The sequence below is a fragment of the Gossypium arboreum genome, chromosome 7, assembly GCF_025698485.1.
Source record: "Gossypium arboreum isolate Shixiya-1 chromosome 7, ASM2569848v2, whole genome shotgun sequence".
Taxonomy (NCBI): Eukaryota; Viridiplantae; Streptophyta; class Magnoliopsida; order Malvales; family Malvaceae; genus Gossypium; species Gossypium arboreum.
Window position 1 is genome coordinate 12,379,457 of NC_069076.1, and position 23,581 is coordinate 12,403,037.

Consider the following 23,581-nt stretch of genomic DNA (forward strand, 5'->3'; position numbering starts at 1 on the left):
CCTAACGAACAATTAGAATTTTAATACATATCAAACTTCTTATCTCAATAAACATATATTTCTATAATAATAAAATATTTATAACAAAATTAATTTAATTTGAGTAAGTAATTTCAAGTTAAATAGGGAGTTTTTAAATTGGGATTATTAGATTTGGTAGGTGTAAACCCGGCCCATTTATTGGGTAGAAAGGCCCAGACCTTTCTCGAACTTATATGGAAAGCAAAAATTAAAACAGTTCTTTGCTTCCCGAAATCTTGACCAACTCTACAACTCCTTCCTTTTATATTTTCATTAAACATCACAAATTTCAAACAATCTTAAACAGCAAGAAAAAATATATCCCAAACCAACTTTTCGAAGAAATTAAGAGAATTTTTTGAAGTTATGGATTTTGAGCTAAGGAGAGCCAGAGAGAAGCTTGACAACGAGCAGAGGGAAAGGAAGGAAAGGGCCAAGCTGAAATTAGATAGAGAGAGGAAAGCAAAAGAAGAGGCTAAGAAACAACGAGATGCCATTGAAGCTGCTCAAAGATCTAGAAGGCTTGATGCCATTGAAGCTCAGCTCAAGGTACTACTATCCCCCCCCCCCCCATCTTTTTATTGGTTTTTTGAAATATATGTTTGTCGATCTTTCTATTGAATTTGAATATAATAATCCGGAAATTAACTTTCATTGTCATTGTTAGGCGGTTAGATGGGAACTATTTTATGGGGAAATTATTGAATTTTTCAATGGTTAGGTTTATTGAGATCATATACGTTGTGTCGATTCGCATCAAAATTTCGATACGGCAAACGATGCTTTACTTGAAATAGCTAAAAACATGGATGTGTATTGCAACTGAATATGTGTTGGGTTTTGAAAAAAATATGAAAGCCCACAACAATTTGGCTAACACAATAGTAAGAGGTAATCTTGATTGTTCTAGAATCAGGGTTTAGCTCACTTTGTTTTTGCAACCACCTTTAAAAGGTGACGTCCAATTTGTTTGAGTTCAATTCCAGTGTTTACAACCCTTTTGCCTATTATCTGTAAGTTTTAATTATTGAACATACCTTGAGTTAATTATTCTATTTGGATATTTCAATCTACCATGGTTTATGTATGAACTCTTATGATTGCTTGATGCCTGCGTATATGCTTTAATTATTTTGTATTGACATTTTTTGGTATATTTAGTAGTGGGCGCTTCTAATATTTTTATTTGTCTTGCTCAGGCTGAACAGCAAATGGGAGAAAGTTTACTCGCGGGAAGAGGAGTAGTGTTTTATAAAATCTTAGAAGCTGTACCTTTTCAGGGTAGTGGAGATAAGGTCAAATTGCCACCATCCTGTTTCACAGAATTGTCTGATCAAGGTGCATTTGACAAGGGACCGATGTACTTTCAGTTGTCGCTGGTTCATCAAGAGGGTTCTTCTGCTACTAAGGATGATGAAAAGGGAAATAATAGGACCACTCATTCAGGTGTTTTGGAATTCACTGCAGATGAAGGTTCTGTTGCAATTCCTCCCCATGTATGGAGTAATTTGTTCCCTGTGGATGCTCCAAATATTCCCTTGGTTGAGGTTCGCTACGTTCGACTTTCAAAAGGTACATATGCTAAACTTCAACCAGATGGAATTGGCTTTTCTGACTTACCAAATCACAAGGCCATTCTCGAGACAAGCCTTCGTCAGCATGCTACCCTTTCTCAAGATGATGTTCTTACAGTTAAATATGGGGAGTTGACATATAAGTTACGTGTTCTTGAGCTAAAACCCTCTTCAAGCATTTCTGTCTTGGAAACAGATATTGAGGTGGATATTGTCAACCCTGGTGTTGAATCAGAGAGGACTGATCAATATGTCCTAAAACCACTAGCATTTGGTGCATCAGAATCTGGATTGGTTGAGGAGGGAAATTACATGTACTATAAGTTCTCAATTGATGATGATGCATGGGAAAAACTTGTTTCTGATGATGTCAAAATAGAGGTAAAGATAGATGCAGAGGCAAATGGTGGAGATACTGACCTTTATGTATCCAAGCATCCCCTCATATTCCCAAACCGACACCAACATGAATGGTCTTCCCATGACGTTGGCTCGAAGACTTTGATCCTCAGTTCCAAAGATAGGAACCTTGGTACCGGTACTTACAGCCTGGCTGTCTATGGCTTCAAAGGAACAACCAAGTACCAGGTATCGGTGCATGTTCAAGAGAACAGCAAGCATAAGGTGGGTCAACAAGCTACGCATTCATCTTCGATGGATGTGGATACTGTAGAGTGTCGAAATTGCAAGCATTTTATTCCCACTAGGAGTATAGCACTGCATGAAGCATACTGTAGCAGACATAATGTTGTTTGTCCACATGCTGGTTGTGGAATAGTTCTTAGGATTGAAGAGGCTAAAAATCATGTGCATTGCGACAAATGTGGGCAAGCTTTTCATCTAGGAGAGATGGAGAAACACATGAAAGTGTTCCATGAACCTCTTAGATGTCCTTGTGGAGTAGTCCTTGAGAAGGAAGATATGGTAAGCCAAACTCCTTTTGCAGTAATTCATTTCATATTACTTTATTTGAATTAATTAGAGCATTATTACTGTCATTTTTTTTTCATAAGCAGAAATAAGCTAACTTAAGAACATAATAACTATTGTTTTGGTTCTGTAAGAATGTTGCTTAATGCATAACTTATTATATGGTGTGTCATTCTTTGCCAGTTCAAGTTAAAAAGGTCATATATCCACTAGCCTGCTTCTATGCTTGCAGATGATGAATACGACTGAGCAAGAATCCTTATTGTAAATTACAGTTTTAGGTGTTCTATAAGGTTGTGAATACTATATACAATGTCGAACATTTAGAGTTTCTATTGATGTCGGCATGATCTAGATATGGTCTAGCAAAATGAAAAGTTTAGAACAGTTTCGTGTATGACAGAGAACCGCAAATGGCTGGCACCCATTGTGGCATGTCTAAACTCACTCCAACAATTTGGTTTTCTTTTTCTAAACATGAAGGTGGAATATTTCATATTTGATGGGATTCATCATCACCTAAGCTAGTTAAAGGAACATCATGATCTTTGTTTATCTCCTAGAGTAAGCAAAACAAGAACTGGGTGATTGGAAATGGAAACTTCAACTGATCTTTCTCTTCTTTCTGATAAACCTTTACTTTCATTTTGTATTGACAGGTGCAACACCAAGCCTCAGATTGTCCCCTGCGTTTAATTGCATGTCGGTTTTGTGGAGACATGGTTCAAGCTGGAAGCTCTGCCATGGATGTTCGTGACAGATTAAGAGGGCTTTCGGAGCATGAGAGCATTTGTGGCTCAAGGACTGCTCCATGTGATTCTTGTGGACGTTCTGTAATGTTGAAAGACATGGACATCCACCAGATTGCTGTTCACCAGAAGAACTAATGTCAACTTCCCGATTGCGATGAAGTCCAAAATCAGCAATTCTTTGCGTGGTTTAAATTTGTTTATTAAAAGAAAAAACAAACACACAACACTGCAGTAGTTGACATATGTGCTAGAATCAAAGAAGCTGATGTGCTTATCTGTATCTATTATAATAACTATGGGGCATCTTTTGTTATTTGCTTGTGAGAGACGGAAAATTTAAATCATGTGAATGGTATTCTTTATATAAGAAGAATGGCACGAACTCAATGGCAACTTTGCTAAATGCTAATACAGTTTATTAGCCATGGTGGCCCAGTAATTTTTAGCTTATTTGATTTCCTTTTGGGATAAAGCCCTGGAAGCTTCTGTCAGGTTTTGATGGCAGCTTGTCCAATTCTGAACCTTCTTTTTTGCGTTATTATTGCATTTTTATCTTTATAGTGTCATTTGGTTTCAAAGTTGCATTTCTTGGGTTAGTCTAAATTACACTTCTATAGTTTCAGAAATGCCTATTTACTCCCTAGGGATATTTTTGCTAAGCAATTTTAAATAAAATTACAATTATACGTTTGCTATTATTTATATAATGTAGTATATATTTAGTTTTTTTATTCATTTCTCTATTTTATTAAAAATAATGAAAATTTAATATTTCAATAAAATTAAATATATTTGACTCATTTTTAAGAAAATGTATTTGACTTTAATTAAAATTAAAATATTATAACTTTATAACGAGTTATATATTGATTTTGAGATAATGTAAAATTTTTAGTTAGTATTATTTTAGAAGGTTTTGATGAGAAAGAAATTTATTAAAATATAATCATAAAAATTATCTCAAAGTTAATATTGTAATTAAATATTTAAACATTGAACATACAATTGTATATATATATTCAACGAGGCTTTAGTTTATTGACAAGATTAAGGTCATGAAAACTTTAAAATCTCATATTTGAATCTCATTTTATGTAAATCATGTGTAAACTCTCACTCTATTCATCTTAAATTATGTCTCATCGATATGGACCTTGTATAGATTTATTTTGGTATAAGTATGATATGTGTTGGTTATTATTTTGATAATGATTTATAATAATTAATTTTATTATAGTTATTGGAATGTAATATTTGTAATTATAATTGCAATTTTATGTAGGGTTGAGCAAAGAAATCAAGAAAATTTTAAAAAAATCAATTAAAATTGATGTATTTGGTTCAGTGTTGTTCGAGTTTTGTACTATTTAATTTGGTTTCGAGTTAATTTTATTATCCAAACTGCATAAGTCCAAGTTCGATTTTTCCACATGGAACATGTTTTATTCATATCAAACTGAATGAAAAAAAATCTATTTAAAAGAATAGTTCTAATAGAATAATAGGTTGATCATTTCAATGCCTATATAGACTAATTCATTTACCCTATGATGATGATGATGATGATACTATAAAACTAGATATAATTATACAAAAAGTTAAGGTTATGGAAATATTTCATTAAAAAAAGTTATAAAAGTATAGCTTTATGTTAGAGTAAATGAATCATTTATTAAATATAATAATTATAATTATAAGCATAATTTTAATTTTAGAAATATAGTTTAAGAAATTTTATAGTATTTTATTTATAAAAGAAACAATTATTCACATGTTGTCAATTATATATATTTGATAATTATGAAATTAATCGATTATATGACATATTATAATGACTCAATTATAACTAATTAAAGCTAGCAACTAATTAAAAGAAATGACAGAACAAAACATTAAGTATATGAATGATTTATATATTAGCTTTCCTTTTAACAACTTTATCTATTTAATAGCTTAAATTAAAAAGATTTTTAAATGGTTTAGTGGATGATTATGATCTTAATTTAACTATTTATTTTACTTTGTAAATGTATAAACGAATTTAGAGGATGTATTATGATTTTTTGAAATGAAAACCGCTAATTGTGATATTAGACTTGTAAAGCCCAAATATTGATAAAAACCATCAAACTAAATTGAACCAAACTACAATTATTGATTTCAGATATTTCAATTTGAATTCAATACGATTTCAATTTCAGTTTCAAAAAGTTAAAAATCGAATGAAGTGATTCGATTCATTTTTTGTTCAAAAACTGAACTGAATCGAATACGCCCTAATTGTATGTGTAACTTCAAAGAATCCCACATATATTAATTCAAAAATGTATTTTGTTTAACATAAGATTATATTATAATATAATGCAATTTATAATTTAATTTAATATTACTTAAATTATTTTTATAACTAATTAATTTTTATTATTTTTAACTAAAAATTATTGAATATAAACATTGAAGATAAAAATAAATAGAATAATAATTAATTAATAATAAAATTATCTTTTAATTTATAATTCATGTAATAAATAAACCTTAGGTGGTTAATGAACTTTTCATCAAATCCTAGAGTACGTTTGAGTGAGGGAATTGGAAGCCTTTCATTTTTAATGAGTTTTAAAATTTTAAAAATAAAATTATTTATTTGAGTAAATACATTAAAGAATTTTAAAATTTCAAGAAATTTCTAAAGAGATTTTAAATAACTCAAATTCCTATTTGTATTTCACCTACAGAGGTGGCTTTTCAAAAATGCATGTTGTCCCATACTAAAATTAAAAACATTAATTTTGAAATGTAATTTTTATTTAATTTAAATTAATATTTTATATTTTTATAAATATAATTATATTCATATTACATATTTCTATATTATATATTTTAATACCATTACTTTTCGTTTATAATTACTTTTTTAACTTATTAAATTTCACTAACCTAACTTTTTTTTTTTAAAAATAAAATTATTTATCCAAACGCACTGTAATACCCCATACCCGTACCTGAGACCGGGATAGGATACGAGGCATTACCGAGATTTTTAGAATAATTTCAATTAATTTATATTATTTAGTATTCATTTTCATGTTTCATATAACATCCTTTTCATATATTCAATTCAAAATATCATATAAAATACGATACAATACTTAAATTGTGATATTTACATGCTCATTCAGGATATACGAACCTACCTGACTAAATTGCAGAAATACCAAGATTTAGGGGCATATTGGTAATTTACCATTTTCCCAAATTTCACCCAATCTTAAATTGATAATTTCATTCAATTTATTAATTTAGATAATAAAACAATTCATTCCCTTCAATTTAGTCATTTTTAACATTTTTATAAAATTTGCCCCCTAAAGTTTTACTTTTATTCAATTTAGTCCATGAGCTTAAAACATGCAAATTAGCCATGCTAACTGAATATTCATATATATTTTCCTCCTCCTCCTCTCCATTCCACATCCTTAATGTATATAACACACTTGTGAGTAACATTATCTATAATTTTTATTATTTACTTTTATGGATATTCAAGTTGTCCATCTGTGTCATAGTCACTAAATTATTTATATCTGGAGCTATAAAACTCAAAATTAAGATCCGCTAATTTTCCCTAAAACTAGACTCATATATATTTTTACCATAAAATTTTCAGAATTTTTTATTTAGCCAATAAATACAGTTTATTCTTTAAAGTTATCCCTGTTCTGCTGTCTGACAGTGTCGACCCTTCTTCACAAAAAATTAATTATCTCATAGTACAAAACTCAGATAATATTCCTGTTGATTTCTCCTGAAAATAGACTCATTATGTATTCTAAAAATATAACTTTAAGTCTCTAATTATTTTTATCCAATTTTTTGTGATTTTCCAGAGTCATAACATGGGAACCCGAATTCATTCTGACCTTGTCTCACAAAATTCATTATATCTCATAATTTACAATTCAATTGCTTATACTGTTTCTTCTATAAGAAACTAGACTCAATAAGATTTAATTCCATATTTTATTCATCCTCTAATTCAATTCCTACAATTTTTGGTGATTTTTCAAACTTAGACTACTGCTGCCGTCCATAATAGTCTTAGTGCAAAATGTTGATTTTCTACTTTTAATTTCAATTTAATCCTAACTAAATTCACTTACTTTTTTTTTTATCTTAATTCATACTTTATTTCTACTCAATTTTCAACCAAACTTAGACATAATTATCTATTTTTCATCATAAAACCATAATTTCAAAATTCTTTCAATTTAGTCCTTAAAGCATAAAACTGATGAATCACTTTACAATTCAATCCTTATTTCATTTCTAACTTGAATTTCTATCAATTTAGCCCTTAATTCATCATTTTACTCAACATGAACATTATCTAGAAATCTAATAACTTTCAAAATATCAACTTAATTTCATCAAAATCTTGTTCCAAAGCTTCTAAAACATCAAAATTAAGTAAAAAAGACTAAACTGACTTACCTATTAAACTTTCAAGCTTCAAACCTTCAATTTTCTCTTTTCTTCTTTCTTTTCTCTTTTTCTTTCTTCCTTCCCCTGTTTCGTTCCACATCCTGTTTCTTTTCATTCTAATTCTTTCTTTTATTTCCTTTTTATTTACTTTTCTTTTAATAATAATATATAATATACTTATATAATAAGCAAACATATATGTGTATTACAAGTGTATGTATACTATTGGTACACATATAAATTATTTTTACCATACACTTGTCTTATATTTAATTTATTTATCAAATAATATCAATTAAATAATAGTAAATATATTAATTATTTACTTAAATAATAAGTGAATACATACATATATTACAAATGTATGTATTATATTAATTACACATGTATTTTATTTTTGCCATACACTTGGCACTCCTTTTTGGCTTATTTGCCTTTTTAGTCCCTTTAGTTTTCTTTATTCTATAATTAAACTTTCACTCTTCATTCAATTTAATCCTTTTATCTAATTATCCTTAATTAAGCTAAATTCACTTAATTAAACTCTAATTAATCACTCATTTTACTTCGTAAATATTTTTAAATAAATATTTACGAATCCACTTTTTATAAACAGAGATCCGAAATTATACTTTTTCAGTATCGGTAAAATTCGGGTCATTACAACACCTTTGGTGTTAGGTGAGTATTTTTAGACCACAAGAGTAAGTGGAATTTTTTATCAAAGTCTAAAGGAGTTTGAATAAGCAATTGAGAATAATATATTGGAGTGAGATTTAAGTCATAATAAATTAGGGAAAACCCACATACATTTGCACTGAGAGTAAAAAATGGAATATCAAAACTTTAGGACATTAGCCTTTGTCTAACACTACCAAAATGTCATTGCACAAAATTTTACACTTTTTTAGGCTTAAAAGATTACATTTAATTCTTCAGTTTGGGTTATAAATATAAAATAAGTACAAATACATGTCTAACTAATTATAATGTTGTAACGCCCCAATTTTCGGGAATTCTGTGAATGTTGACAAAATTTCATGCTTTGATTTTGTCATTTGTGAGTGAAATTATGAAATAGGACCTATGTGAAAATGTTTGAAAATGCTATAGGCTAAATTGAAGTGGCCAAATAAATAGGAGTGCAAAATAGGAGGATTTGCATGATAAACCTTCCATTTTACATGAAGTGGCTAGCCATCATGTTGTTGTAGACAATATGAGTACTTGATATCCATAATTTATGGTACAAATTGATACAAATTGCTAATGGGTTAGGTAAATGTTCCATGATAATGGATTAGGTAAATATTCCATGATAATGGGTTAGGTAAATGTTTCATGATAATGGTTTAGGTAAATGTTTCATGATAAGAAATTCATGTCTTTTGTATTAAAGAATTAAATGGATGAAATATGAAGTTTTATTAAAAGAAAAAGGGGTGAAAAGAACAAAGTTTTGTCCATCTTTGTTCATCATAGCTGAAAGTTAGAGAAGAGAAAGGAGAGGAGAAAGCTCTTGAGTATTTGGTCATTAGGAGGAGGAAAATTGAAGGTAAGTTCTTGGTACCTTGCTTCTATTTTGAGGTTCATGAGTTCTTCTTGATTCTACCTTAACTCTTGAAGTATATTTTGATTTTTAGTTGTGTTGTGAGCATTTGGTCATGAATTAAAATGAAGGAAATGGTTGTTGTTTCATGTTCTTTTGATGAAAAATGGAAGATATGTGAAGTTGAGCCAAACAAATGAGCATGCATGTGCCTTAGATGTTAAAGGAAAAATCAGCTAACATGTTGTGCTTTAAAATGATGAAATGGAGATTATACTTAAGTAAAATCATAGATATGTGATGATTGATTGGTGATATACATGTTTAAATAACATGCATGCAAGATAGGTGTATGAAAGAGTGATTTGGTAATAAATCTGCTTGGGACAGCAGCAGTAACGTGACTTTGGAAAATCACCATAAATTGTGGGAGATGAATTAGAAGCTGAATAAATGATGTGATTAAAGCTTATTGAGTTTAGTTTCTAATGAAATAAACAAGAACATATTTTGAATTCTGTACAATGAGAAATTTGATTCGTAATGAAGAGTGGTCAGATTAGTCAAACAGTGAAACATGGGAAACTTTGAGAAAAATCTGGTATTGATTGGATAAACCAAAATTCTGAAAATTTTATGGATAGAAGATATATGAGTCTATTTTCAAGGAAAATTAACGGCACTTGATTTGGAGTTTCGTAGCTCCAGCTATAAATAATTTAGTGACTGTTGCTCAGGAAGACAGCTTGCAGTGAAATTATGATTATGTGGTAAACATTGACAAAAATTTGTTAATGAGTTGCTTATTGATTTCTTATAAGCTTACTATGATCTGTAGGTGTGGTTGGCCGAATATTGTAAGGGATTAATACGTAGTTCGTATTTGAATAGTTAGATTAACGTGTTAGTAATCCAATTGTAGGCGGTTCGTGTGTGGATCTCACAAGATATCGTCATGCAAAATGTGTGTAACTAACACCCTCTTTCTTAGTCTGGATCGGCAAAAGTCGAAAAGTCGAAATGTCGAAAATCGATATTTTGTAGATTTGCGAGTGTCAAAGAATGCTCGTGAGGTAAATCGATTAATATTTTTGGTAAACTGCAAAATTTGGACCGCAAAGTGCATGATTTACGTGCCTCGATATTTTTGGGCTTAATGGGCCAAAATTGGAATGATGGGCCAACGGGCCCAATTCGTAAGAACCCTCGATGCGTGATTCTGTTAGTACGTGAAAAGTAGGAATATGCATGAAAAACCCTAAAATAGATAAATTATCGAAATACCTTTAAAAGTGGAAAATTTACGCTTTACCCTAGTAGATAAATTACCAAATACCCCTAGGATTAAATTGACCTAAATGCATGTTTGATTTGTTGTTATTTATGCATGTCATGTTGTTATTATCTGATGCATGGGATTGGGATATTGACGGAGGAAGTACTGAAAGTGGCTTGTCCACATCTTGGAGGCTTTGCCTCAATTCTATCGATAATCGAGCAAAAGGTCAGCAATCTGGAGTGTTAATTTGGGTGGGTTGAGCTATTCCCACATGGAGTGTATGGCTGGTACGGGTGGAGTGTAGTGGTTGGTGGGTTGAGTAGTCTCCCAAATAGGCTTGCATATATTCTTGATGTTGCATGTATTTTGAAATGGGCCTATGGGCCATCTTATTATCTGAATAAGGGCTAAGGCCCGCTTTATTGTAATCTGAAAGGGCTCGCCCAGTACCACTTATTACTGAATGGGCTTAGGCCCAATGGGCTTGAGCTGACTTGGGCTTTGAAGAGGTTTTCCTTACACGAGTTTCCCAAACTCACCCTTTTATTTTCATCCACGCAGAAATCCCCAACCATAGTGGGCTTGGAGTTGTGAGGGAATTGAGTGGCCACCGCTCTGAAAGTTTGATTTTCTTCGGTGAATCGGACATCCTTTTATTTACATTTGAAGTTTTGGGCTTTTAAATGTAATAAGGCCGCTTAATTATTTTGATGGTTTTAATATGTATTACTAAGATAGGTAATACTTATATTTAACTGTTGAAACTGGATAGCTTTAGTAGCGTTTTCAAAAACAACAGTTGATTTCAAAATAACACGACAACAAGCAAAGCTTCCGAATGAAAGTATTTTTCCAAAATTAATCACTTTTCCTAAAATGACTTAATCAAATCGGTTTTCCTAGAAATATCCATGACATTAAGGTGTGGCAATGGCGGTATGCATGTCTAGGATTGGATCCAAGGAGCTTGGTATTAGCGATCCGATGGACTCACCACCTCTTTCCGGTTTCCTACCGGTGCATAGCTTCCATTCACTTTAACCCTTAATGAATTAATCTTTTGAACATCAAGTACGATTTTCGGACTTAGAAAGGAAATTTTTTTACGTTTTTGATGTGGCATGCGGATCCTCGCCATAACTTCGGGCCGGGTTTGGGGTGCTACATTTAGTGGTATCGAGCCTAGGTTGTAACAACTCGGCTGTGTAATGGGTTTACAAAACAAAGATTTTCGAAAGCGAAAATTTTATAAAGAATCTGAAAAACTCGATTTTCAAAATTTAGATATTTAGAAAGTGGCATTCGAATCTCCTACCAAGCACGTAAGTATTACTCGAACTTTTCTCAATATTTTCCTGAATTATCTCTCTGCTTCAAACCCTATTAGGATACTCTAGCTAGGATGATACTGAAACCATAGGAAAATTTGATAAGAGACTGAAACTGTAGCTAGACTTGATTCTGCGAAAACAACTCGAACTATCATGCGATTCATAAAACATCGTAATAAACACCGAAATATTAATTGATGCATAAAATTCGTAATCAAGATAATACGATATGAGTACAAGAGCTACTCGTGGAAGAGGCCGTGGACGTGCCGAGGAAGGGCTCGAGCGGTATCTTCGTCTTGAGACATATGCCGCTGGCGATGCACCGTACCATCGGCAACAGAGGTAGAGTCTCATGATCATGGTGCCAAGGATGATGCCTGTCACATGCAATGCTTCGTGTTCGGAAAGGGTTGCTTGAGCAAGTTCGAACAACGAAATTTAGGGATCTATTTCAATGACTTGGGACTAACGGAACGGAAATCTTTAAGGCGTGTCGGTATAGCCCGAATGTGGCGGAATATTGGTTGGAGGCCACGAGCGGATTATGGACGACTTGGACCGCTCGAGGAGATTGTGAGTGGGGTATTTGTACTAAGTCCCTTGGGTCACTCGGTTAGGGTAAACAAACTGTACAGGAATGTACCCTTAGAAACTCAAGGTAAGGTTTTTCCTGGAGATCTGATGGAGTTACTGTTCGGAAAGTTTGACCTCATTCTGGGAATGGATTGGCTTGTTAAGCATAAGGCGACTTTGGATTGTGCTTCTAAATGAATGGTGTTAAGAACTACAAAGGATGAGGAGGTTATGGTGATAGGTGAGAGAAGGGATTATTTGTCCAATATGGTGTCGGCATTAAGAGCCGAAAAGTGGATTCGAAAAAGTTGTGAGACCTAATTGTTATTTGTAAGTCAATCGGAAGAGGAGGGACTGACAGTGGATAAGGTTAGGACCGTAAAGGAGTTCCAAGATGTTTTTCTAGAGAAGTTGAGTTTGGAATAGACTTGTTGCCTGGAATGGCACCTGTGTCTATCGCACCGTATAGGATGGCACCGAAGGAATTAGTAGAGTTAAATGCTCAAATTCAAGAGTTGTTGGATAGGGCTTTATTTGGCCAAGCGTGTCTCCATGGGGAGCACCGGTGCTATTCGTGAAAAAGAAGGATGGTACGATGCGGATGTGCATTGATTATCGCCAGTTGAACAAACTGACGATTAAGAATAAGTATCCACTGCCAAGGATTGACGATCTATTCGACTAGCTTAGAGGAGCTTCTGTATTTTCCAAGATCGACCTTCGATCTGGATATCATCAGTTAAGGGTCAAGGAGGTAGATATCCAAAAGACGACATTCAAGACTCGGTATGGTCATTACGAGTTTCTGGTTATGCCATTTGGACTGACGAACGCTCTTGTAGCATTTATGGATCTGATGAATTGCGTGTTCCAACCATTTTTGGATTAGTTCGTAGTCGTCTTTATTGACGATATCCTGGTATATTCTGAAACTGAAACGAAACATGATGAACATCTCCGTATAGTGTTTGTAAGTATTAAGGAGAAGGAACTCTTTGCGAAGTTCAGCAAGTGTGAATTTTGGTTGAAGGAGGTAACCTTCTTAGGACATGTGGTCTCTGCGAGGGATTAAGGTGGACCCTCGGAAAATTGAAGCGATTTTGGAGTGGAAGCCGCCTAGGTCGAGGTCGAAATACGGAGTTTTCTAGGACGGCATGATACTCTGAAGGTTTGTGGAAGGTTTTTCGTGATGGCAGCACCTTTGACAAAACACATAAGGAAATGAGTACCGTTTGTATGGACTAAGAAATAGCGAGAAGCTTTTGAGAAGTTGAAGAAAGTTCGATCAAGCACTTGTGTTAATTCAATGAGTCTGGGAATGATTTTACGTATACAGTGATGTATCACACGTGGGTTTGGGCTGCGTGTTAATGCAAGAGGGTAAGGTGGTTGCATATGCATCACGATAGCTTAAGCCTCATAAGGAAACTATTTGACTCATGATTTAGAGTTGGCAACGTGATATTTGCACTTAAGATTTGGAGACATTACTTGTACGGAGAAAGGTGTATTGTATACACTGACCATAAGAGCCTTAAGTATTTGTTGACTCAGAAGGAGCTGAACCTTAGGCAAAGGAGATGGATTGAGTTGCTTAAGGATTATGATTGTACAATCGAGTATCACCCAAGCAAGGCTAATGTGGTAGTCGATGCTCTAAGTCGTAGAGTCAGATCGATCCGAGAGTAATGTTTGCTCGTCGAGTCTCAGATGATGATGGAAGTCTGCTGGGAAGTTGCAAGTGAGGCCAACTGGGTGGATCGATTAAGGAAAAACAGTTGAACGATGAGTCTTTGGTCGCTCGTTTTCAACAAGTTAAGGAAGGGGAACTTCGAGTTTGGGAGCCGAAGAGACGATGCAACAAAGAATACCCTCATCTGTTTGGATTAGGTAAATTTCGAGGACGAAATTTCTTTAAGGAGGGTAGAGTTGTAACGCCCCAATTTTCGGGAATTCTGTGAATGTTGACAAAATTTCATGCTTTGATTTTGTCATTTGTGAGTGAAATTATGAAATAGGACCTATGTGAAAATGTTTGAAAATGCTATAGGCTAAATTGAAGTGGCCAAATAAATAGGAGTGCAAAATAGGAGGATTTGCATGATAAACCTTCCATTTTACATGAAGTGGCTAGCCATCATGTTGTTGTAGACAATATGAGTACTTGATATCCATAATTTATGGTACAAATTGATACAAATTGCTAATGGGTTAGGTATATGTTCCATGATAATGGATTAGGTAAATATTCCATGATAATGGGTTAGGTAAATGTTTCATGATAATGGTTTAGGTAAATGTTTCATGATAAGAAATTCATGTCTTTTGTATTAAAGAATTAAATGGATGAAATATGAAGTTTTATTAAAAGAAAAAGGGGTGAAAAGAACAAAGTTTTGTCCATCTTTGTTCATCATAGCTGAAAGTTAGAGAAGAGAAAGGAGAGGAGAAAGCTCTTGAGTATTTGGTTATTAGGAGGAGGAAAATTGAAGGTAAGTTCTTGGTACCTTGCTTCTATTTTGAGGTTCATGAGTTCTTCTTGATTCTACCTTAACTCTTGAAGTATATTTTGATTTTTAGTTGTGTTGTGAGCATTTGGTCATGAATTAAAATGAAGGAAATGGTTGTTGTTTCATGTTCTTTTGATGAAAAATGGAAGATATGTGAAGTTGAGCCAAACAAATGAGCATGCATGTGCCTTAGATGTTAAAGGAAAAATCAGCTAACATGTTGTGCTTTAAAATGATGAAATGGAGATTATACTTAAGTAAAATCATAGATATGTGATGATTGATTGGTGATATACATGTTTAAATAACATGCATGCAAGATAGGTGTATGAAAGAGTGATTTGGTAATAAATCTGCTTGGGACAGCAGCAGTAACGTGACTTTGGAAAATCACCATAAATTGTGGGAGATGAATTAGAAGCTGAATAAATGATGTGATTAAAGCTTATTGAGTTTAGTTTCTAATGAAATAAACAAGAACATATTTTGAATTCTGTACAATGAGAAATTTGATTCGTAATGAAGGGTGGTCAGATTAGTCAAACAGTGAAACATGGGAAACTTTGAGAAAAATCTGGTATTGATTGGATAAACCAAAATTCTGAAAATTTTATGGATAGAAGATATATGAGTCTATTTTCAAGGAAAATTAACGGCACTTGATTTGGAGTTTCGTAGCTCCAGCTATAAATAATTTAGTGACTGTTGCTCAGGAAGACAGCTTGCAGTGAAATTATGATTATGTGGTAAACATTGACAAAAATTTGTTAATGAGTTGCTTATTGATTTCTTATAAGCTTACTATGATCTGTAGGTGTGGTTGGCCGAATATTGTAAGGGATTAATACGTAGTTCGTATTTGAATAGTTAGATTAACGTGTTAGTAATCCAATTGTAGGCGGTTCGTGTGTGGATCTCGTCAGCATATCGTCGCAAATAGGTGTGTAACTAACACCCTCTTTCTTAGTCCGGATCGGCAAAAGTCGAAAAGTCGAAATGCCGAAACCGATATTTTGTAGATTTGCGAGTGTGCGAATGCTCGTGAGGTAAATTGATTAATGTTTTGGTAAACTGCAAAATTTGGACCGCAAAGTGCATGATTTACGTGCCTCGATATTTTTGGGCTTAATGGGCCAAAATTGGAATGATAGGCCAACGGCCCAATTCGTAAGAACCCTCGACGTGATTCGTTAGTACGTGAAAAGTAGGAATATGCATGAAAAACCCTAAAATAGATAAATTATTGAAATACCTTTAAAAGTGGAAAATTTACGCTTTACCCTAGTAGATAAATTACCAAATACCCTAGGATTAAATTGACCTAAATGCATGTTTGATCGTTGTTATTTATTGCATGTCATGTTGTTATTATCTGATGCATGGGATTGGGATATTGACGAGGAAGTACTGAAAGTGGCTTGTCCACATCTTGGAGGCTTTGCCTCAATTTATCGTTAATCGAGCGCAAGGTCGCAGAATCGTGGAGTGTTAAATTTGGGTGGGTTGAGCTATTCCCCACATGGAGTGTATGGCTGGTACGGGTGGAGTGTAGTGGTTGGTGGGTTGAGTAGTCTCCCAAATAGGCTTGCATATGTTACCGATGTTGCATGTATTTTGAAATGGGCCTATGGGCCATACTCATTATCTGAATAAGGGCTAAGGCCCGCTTTATTGTAATCTGAAAAGGGCTCGCCCAAGACCACTGCTACTGAATGGGCTTAGGCCCAATGGGCTTGAGCTGACTTGGGCTTTGAAGGGTTTTCCTTACACACCGAGTTTCCCCAAACTCACTCTTTTATTTTCATCCACGCAGAAATCCCCAACCATAGTGGGCTTGGAGTTGTGAGGGAATTCTTGAGTGGCCACCCGCTCGAAAGTTTGATTTTCTTCGGTGAATGGACATCCTTTTATTTACATTTGAAGTTTTGGGCTTTTAAATGTAATAAGGCCGCTTAATTATTTTTGATGGTTTTAATATGTATTACTAAGATAGGTAATACTTATATTTAACTGTTGAAACCGGATAGCTTTAGTATGCGTTTTCAAAAACAACAGTTGATTTCAAAATAACACGACAACAAGCAAAGCTTCCGAATGAAAGTATTTTTCCAAAATTAATCACTTTTCCTAAAATGACTTAATCAAATCGGTTTTCCTAGAAATATCCATGACATTAAGGTGTGGCAATGGCGGTATGCATGTCTAGGATTGGATCCGAAGGAGCTTGGTACTTAAGCGATCCGATGGACTCACCACCTCTTTTCCGGTTTCCTACCGGTGCATAGCTTCCATTCACTTTAACCCTTAATGAATTAATCTTTTGAACATCAAGTACGATTTTCGGACTTAGAAAGGAAATTTTTTTACGTTTTGATGTGGCATGCGGATCCTGCCATAACTTCGGGCGGGTTTGGGGTGCTACATTTAGTGGTATCGAGCCTAGGTTGCAACAACTCTACTGTAATGGGTTTACAAAACAAAGATTTTCGAAAGCGAAAATTTTATAAAGAATCTGAAAACTCGATTTTCAAAATTTAGATATTTAGAAAGTGGCATTCAATCTCCTACCAAGCTCGTAAGTATTACTCGAACTTTTCTCAATATTTTCTGAATTATCTCTCTGCATCAAAACCTATTAGGATACTCTAGCTAGGATGATCTGAAACCATAGGAAAATTTGATAAGAGACTAAAACTGTAGCTAGACTTCGATTCTGAAAACAACTCTGAACTACTGTCTGATTCATAAAACATCTGTAATAAACACTGAAATATTAATTGATGCATAAAATTCGTAATCAAGATAATACGATATGAGTACAAGAGCTACTCGTGGAAGAGGCCGTGGACGTAGCCGAGGAAGGGCTCGAGCGGTATCTTCGTCTTCGAGACATATGCTTGGCGGCATGATGCACCATACCATCGGCAACAGAGGTAGAGTCTCATGACTGCGGTGCCAAGGATGATGCCCTGTCACATGCAATGCTTCGTGTTCTGGAAAGGGTTGCCGGAGCAAGTTCGGGCAACGAAATTTAGGGATCTATTTCTGAATGACTTCGGGACTAACGGAACGGAAATCTTTAAGGGCGTGTCTGGTATAGCCCCGAATGTGGCGGAATATTGGTTGGAGGCCACAGAACGGATTATGGACGACTTGGACTGCTCTGAGGAGATTGTGAGTGGGGTATTTGTACTAAGTCCCTTGGGTCACTCGGTTAGGGTAAACAAACTGTATAGGAATGTACCCTTAGAAACTCAAGGCAAGGTTTTTCCTGGAGATCTGATGGAGTTACTGTTCGGAAAGTTTGACCTCATTCTGGGAATGGATTGGCTTGTTAAGCATAAGGCGACTCTGGATTGTGCTTCTAAATGAATGGTGTTAAGAACTACAAAGGATGAGGAGGTTATGGTGATAGGTGAGAGAAGGGATTATTTGTCCAATATGGTGTCGGCATTAAGAGCCGAAAAGTGGATTCGAAAAAGTTGTGAGACCTAATTGTTATTTGTAAGTCAATCGGAAGAGGAGGGACTGACAGTGGATAAGGTTAGGACCGTAAAGGAGTTCCAAGATGTTTTTCTAGAGGAGCTTCCAGGATTGCCTCCGAATCGAGAAGTTGAGCTTGGAATAGACTTGTTGCCTGGAATGGCGCCTGTGTCTATCACACCGTATAGGATGGCACCGAAGGAATTAGTAGAGTTAAATGCTCAAATTCAAGAGTTGTTGGATAGGGCTTTATTTGGCCAAGCGTGTCTCCATGGGGAGCACCGGTGCTATTCGTGAAAAAGAAGGATGGTACGATGCGGATGTGCATTGATTATCGCCAGTTGAACAAACTGACGATTAAGAATAAGTATCCACTGCCAAGGATTGACGATCTATTCGACTAGCTTAGATGAGCTTCTGTATTTTCCAAGATCGACCTTCGATCTGGATATCATCAGTTAAGGGTCAAGGAGGTAGATATCCAAAAGACGACATTCAAGACTCGGTATGGTCATTACGAGTTTCTGGTTATGCCATTTGGACTGACGAACGCTCTTGCAGCATTTATGGATCTGATGAATTGCGTGTTCCAACCATTTTTGGATTAGTTCGTAGTCGTCTTTATTGACGATATCCTGGTATATTCTGAAACTGAAACGAAACATGATGAACATCTCCGTATAGTGCTGTAAGTATTAAGGGAGAAGGAACTCTTTGCGAAGTTCAGCAAGTGTGAATTTTGGTTGAAGGAGGTAACCTTCTTAGGACATGTGGTCTCTGCTGAGGGGATTAAGGTGGACCCTCGGAAAATTGAAGCGATTTTGGAGTGGAAGCCGCCTAGGTCAGTGTCAGAAATACGGAGTTTTCTAGGACTGGCATGATACTACAGAAGGTTTGTGGAAGGTTTTTCTGTGATGGCAGCACCTTTGACAAAACACATAAGGAAAGGAGTACCGTTTGTATGGACTAAGAAATAGCAGGAAGCTTTTGAGAAGTTGAAGAAAGTTCATCAAGCACTTGTGTTAATTCAATGAGTCAGGGAATGATTTTCTTGTATGCGATGTATCACACGTGGGTTTGGGCTGCGTGTTAATGCAAGAGGGTAAGGTGGTTGCATATGCATCACGATAGCTTAAGCCTCATAAGGGAAACTATTTGACTCATGATTTAGAGTTGGCAATAGTGATATTTGCACTTAAGATTTGGAGACATTACTTGTACGGAGAAAGGTGTATTGTATACACTGACCATAAGAGCCTTAAGTATTTGTTGACTCGGAAGGAGCTGAACCTTAGGCAAAGGAGATGGATTGAGTTGCTTAAGGATTATGATTGTACAATCGAGTATCACCCAAGCAAGGCTAATGTGGTAGCCGATGCTCTAAGTCGTAGAGTCAGATCGATCCGAGAGTAATGTTTGCTCGTCTGAGTCTCAGATGATGATGGAAGTCTGCTGGTGAGTTGCAAGTGAGGCCAACCTGGTGGATCAGATTAAGGAAAAACAGTTGAACGATGAGTCTTTGGTCGCTCGTTTTCAACAAGTTAAGGAAGGGGAACTTCGAGTTTGGGAGCCGAAGAGACGATGCAACAAAGAATACCCTCATCTGTTTGGATTAGGTAAATTTTGAGGACGAAATTTCTTTAAGGAGGGTAGAGTTGTAACGCCCAATTTTCGAATTTCATGAATGTTGACAAAATTTCATGCTTTGATTTTGTCATTTGTGAGTGAAATTATGAAATAGGACCTATGTGAAAATGTTTGAAAATGCTATAGGCTAAATTGAAGTGGCCAAATAAATAGGAGTGCAAAATAGGAGGATTTGCATGATAAACCTTCCATTTTACATGAAGTGGCTAGCCATCATGTTGTTGTAGACAATATGAGTACTTGATATCCATAATTTATGGTACGAATTGATACAAATTGCTAATGGGTTAGGTAAATGTTCTATGATAATGGATTAGGTAAATATTCCATGATAATGGGTTAGGTAAATGTTTCATGATAATGGTTTAGGTAAATGTTTCATGATAAGAAATTCATGTCTTTTGTATTAAAGAATTAAATGGATGAAATATGAAGTTTTATTAAAAGAAAAATGGGTGAAAAGAACATTAAATAAGTTGTAGCATAATAACTTACGATCTGATGAACGACTTACAGATATGGGTACAAAAGTAATCCACCCGAAACATGCCAAACGCTCATAAGAGCTAATCCAATCGAAAACATGCCAAGTGGTCCAAAGAGCTAATCCAACCGGTAACACGCCAAATGCTCATAAGAGCTAATGCAACCGAAAACACATCAAATGCTCATACGAGCTATACATCCTCCTCCATAACACGCTAGAACAAGATAATATAACATGAGAATTCACAACAAATCCTGAACCTTGGTATACTAAAAAAGATATATAAATCACACTACATCAATCTCCACTCCAATCCTTACATAACACATCGTCATTCAATTGTACTCTATCTCGCGTTCATCTGATCTAAATATCGAAATTTAATAACATTTCTCAAACAACTTTACATCATCATTAAAACAATTAATATAGATATTAAATTATAAACCGTACGAATTTACCTGAACTAAGTCGTAATAGTTGCAAAAGTTAAGGGATTATTTCATAATTTTTCCTTTCCATGTAAATCAACAAGGTCTTGATCTAAAATGTAAAATTTCTCAATTATCAGCTTATAATTCACATTCCAATTTACTCTACATTTTATAACCTTTTATTTTTGAAATTACACAATTAACCCTAACTTTTGCAACTTTTTTAATTTAGTCCCTTAACCTGAAAAATCAACAAATTGACCATTTTCTAGGAATCAAATTACAGCAGAATATTCTAGGACCTTAAAAAGTCACTATTAAACACCAAATTCACCATCAAACCTTGAAAGTTTAACACTTTAACAATTTAATCCATAAATCAAAATTTAACAAAAATCACTTAACAAAACAACCAAATGCCACAATCAAAGCTTCAAACACATAGTTATCATAGAAAGCATTCAAAATTAATCAATGGCAACTTCTAAAATTTTTAACAGATTCAAAAACGGAGGCACGAGCTAGCTGGACCTAGTTGTAACGATCTCAAAAACACAAAAATTACAAGAAATAGATATCAATTTCACTTACATGCAATGGAAACAACCAAAACCGAAGCTTTTTCTCCCTAGCTCTGGTGTTCAGTCAATTGAAGAAGAAAATGTTTTATTCTTTCTTTAATTTTGTTTTAATTTTCATTAAATTATAAAATTACCATTGTACATATATTATTATATCATTTTCAACCAAATTGTTGTCCCACCATATTAACTAGGGCATAATTGCTACTTAGTTCTTCCTTATTTATTAATTAAGCTATTTGATCACCTAAATACAATAATTACTATATTTTGCACATTTTTTAATTTAGTCCTTTTCCTTAATGAGCTATCTAAACAATAAAATTAATTAATCAAAAATTAATACGACTCTAGTGACTCCATAAATATTCTATAAATAATATTTATGAGTCAACATGACAGGAGTTTCTAGTCCCTAAACCACTATTTCGTCACTACTAAAAAACGGGCTTTTACAAATGGAATAACTCCATGAATAAATAATGTTTTAATTAATAGAAGAAAAGTTGAAACTTAATTATAAATTATTTGTGCAATGACCCGATTTTTGTTGGTGTTAGAAATTTTGGTTTAAAGATCGAATTTTTTAAATCAAGCCATTCCGAAAAGTTGAACTGAAAGGTTTTCGAGGCAGGAATGAGAATTGAAAAAGAAATTATTAAGTAATTAAATTAGATAAATTTAAGATTATGCTGCAGCCATGTGGGAATCATGTCACGACATTGAAAGTAGAAACTAGACATCAAGACTTCAATCGAGGTAAGTCGCGACCTTGAAAACATGGGGCCGACGCTGTGACTTTGAAGATAAGAGGATTCAATATCACGACCTCAAAAGGGGAGAATCATGACTATAGAGACAGAAGCTCGATGTCACAACATTAATAGAGTGGTATCGCGACTAATAAGGCAAAATCCTTCAAACTTTGCATAATTTAACTCAAACCTACCAATCACATAATTCAATTGGTCTAAATGACCCAAAAATGCTATTTAACTCATCTTAAACAATAATTCAAATACTCAATTAACTTCATCGATATTTACAATAACTTAATTCATATCACATTAAGCATATCTAAATCCACTTGAGTCTTGTGCTTCATACATATATACTTTCAATTCATATGCTCATATTCAAGTTAAAATTTTCCACCCAAAGTGTACATGCCACTTATTGATAACATAATGAGACTATACAGACTTACTAAGCCAAGAGCTGCGATCTAGATTTTGTTTCTCCTCGAGACATCAAAATCTAATGATACTTGAGCACAAAAATAAAAAAAATCGTACGCTGAGCGATAGAGCTTAGTGATACTTTCATAACACATGTAAAAAAATACAATAAAAAATAGCATGTCAAGGATACAATCAAAACTTGATCTAGTTTTCAACAATTTTAATTCACCATCCATGTCTAATTTATCCAAATTCATACCTTATCTCATTTGACAAACTCATATTAATATACCATACTATGTTTTTTGTCATTACATCACATTCATTTATATTCCATAACATATCACTTATTCTGTAGCACCCCAAACCCGGCCCAGAAGTTATGGCCGGATCTGGCATGCCACATCAAAAACGTCAAAAAAAAATTCCATTCTAAGTCCAGAAAATCATACTTGATGTTCAAAAGATTAATTCATTAAGGGTTAAAGTGAATGGAAGTCATGCACCGTAGGAAACCGGAAAAAAGTGGTGAGTCCATCGGATCGCTAAGTACCAAGCTCCCTTCGGATCCAATCCTAGACATGCATACTTGCCATTACCACACCTTAACGTCATGGATATTTCTAGGAAACCGATTTGATTAAGTCATTTTAGGAACAAAGATTAATTTTGGAAAAATACTTTCATTGCGGAAGCTTTACTTGTTGTCGTGTTATTTTGAAATCAACTGTTGTTTTTGAAAACGCGCCCTAAAGCTATCCAAT

The 23,581-nt window shown here is 34.2% G+C and overlaps 1 protein-coding gene and 1 long non-coding RNA gene across 2 annotated transcripts; one reads left to right on the forward strand and one right to left on the reverse strand.

The window, feature by feature from the left end:
• The first annotated feature begins 202 nt into the window (after positions 1-202).
• LOC108459588 (uncharacterized) lies at positions 203-3,650 on the forward strand. The gene is made up of 3 exons (XM_017758990.2): positions 203-570; positions 1,221-2,519; positions 3,185-3,650. Exons 1-3 carry the CDS (start codon positions 388-390, stop codon positions 3,410-3,412), a joined length of 1,710 nt encoding a protein of 569 aa, XP_017614479.1. The 5' UTR covers positions 203-387; the 3' UTR covers positions 3,413-3,650.
• On the reverse strand, positions 3,145-7,899 carry LOC128295179 (uncharacterized). Its single transcript, XR_008285514.1, has 2 exons — positions 7,769-7,899; positions 3,145-3,392 (listed from the first exon to the last, which is right to left on the reverse strand). It is a non-coding gene; the product is annotated as an uncharacterized LOC128295179 (long non-coding RNA).
• Positions 7,900-23,581: the final 15,682 nt, after the last annotated feature.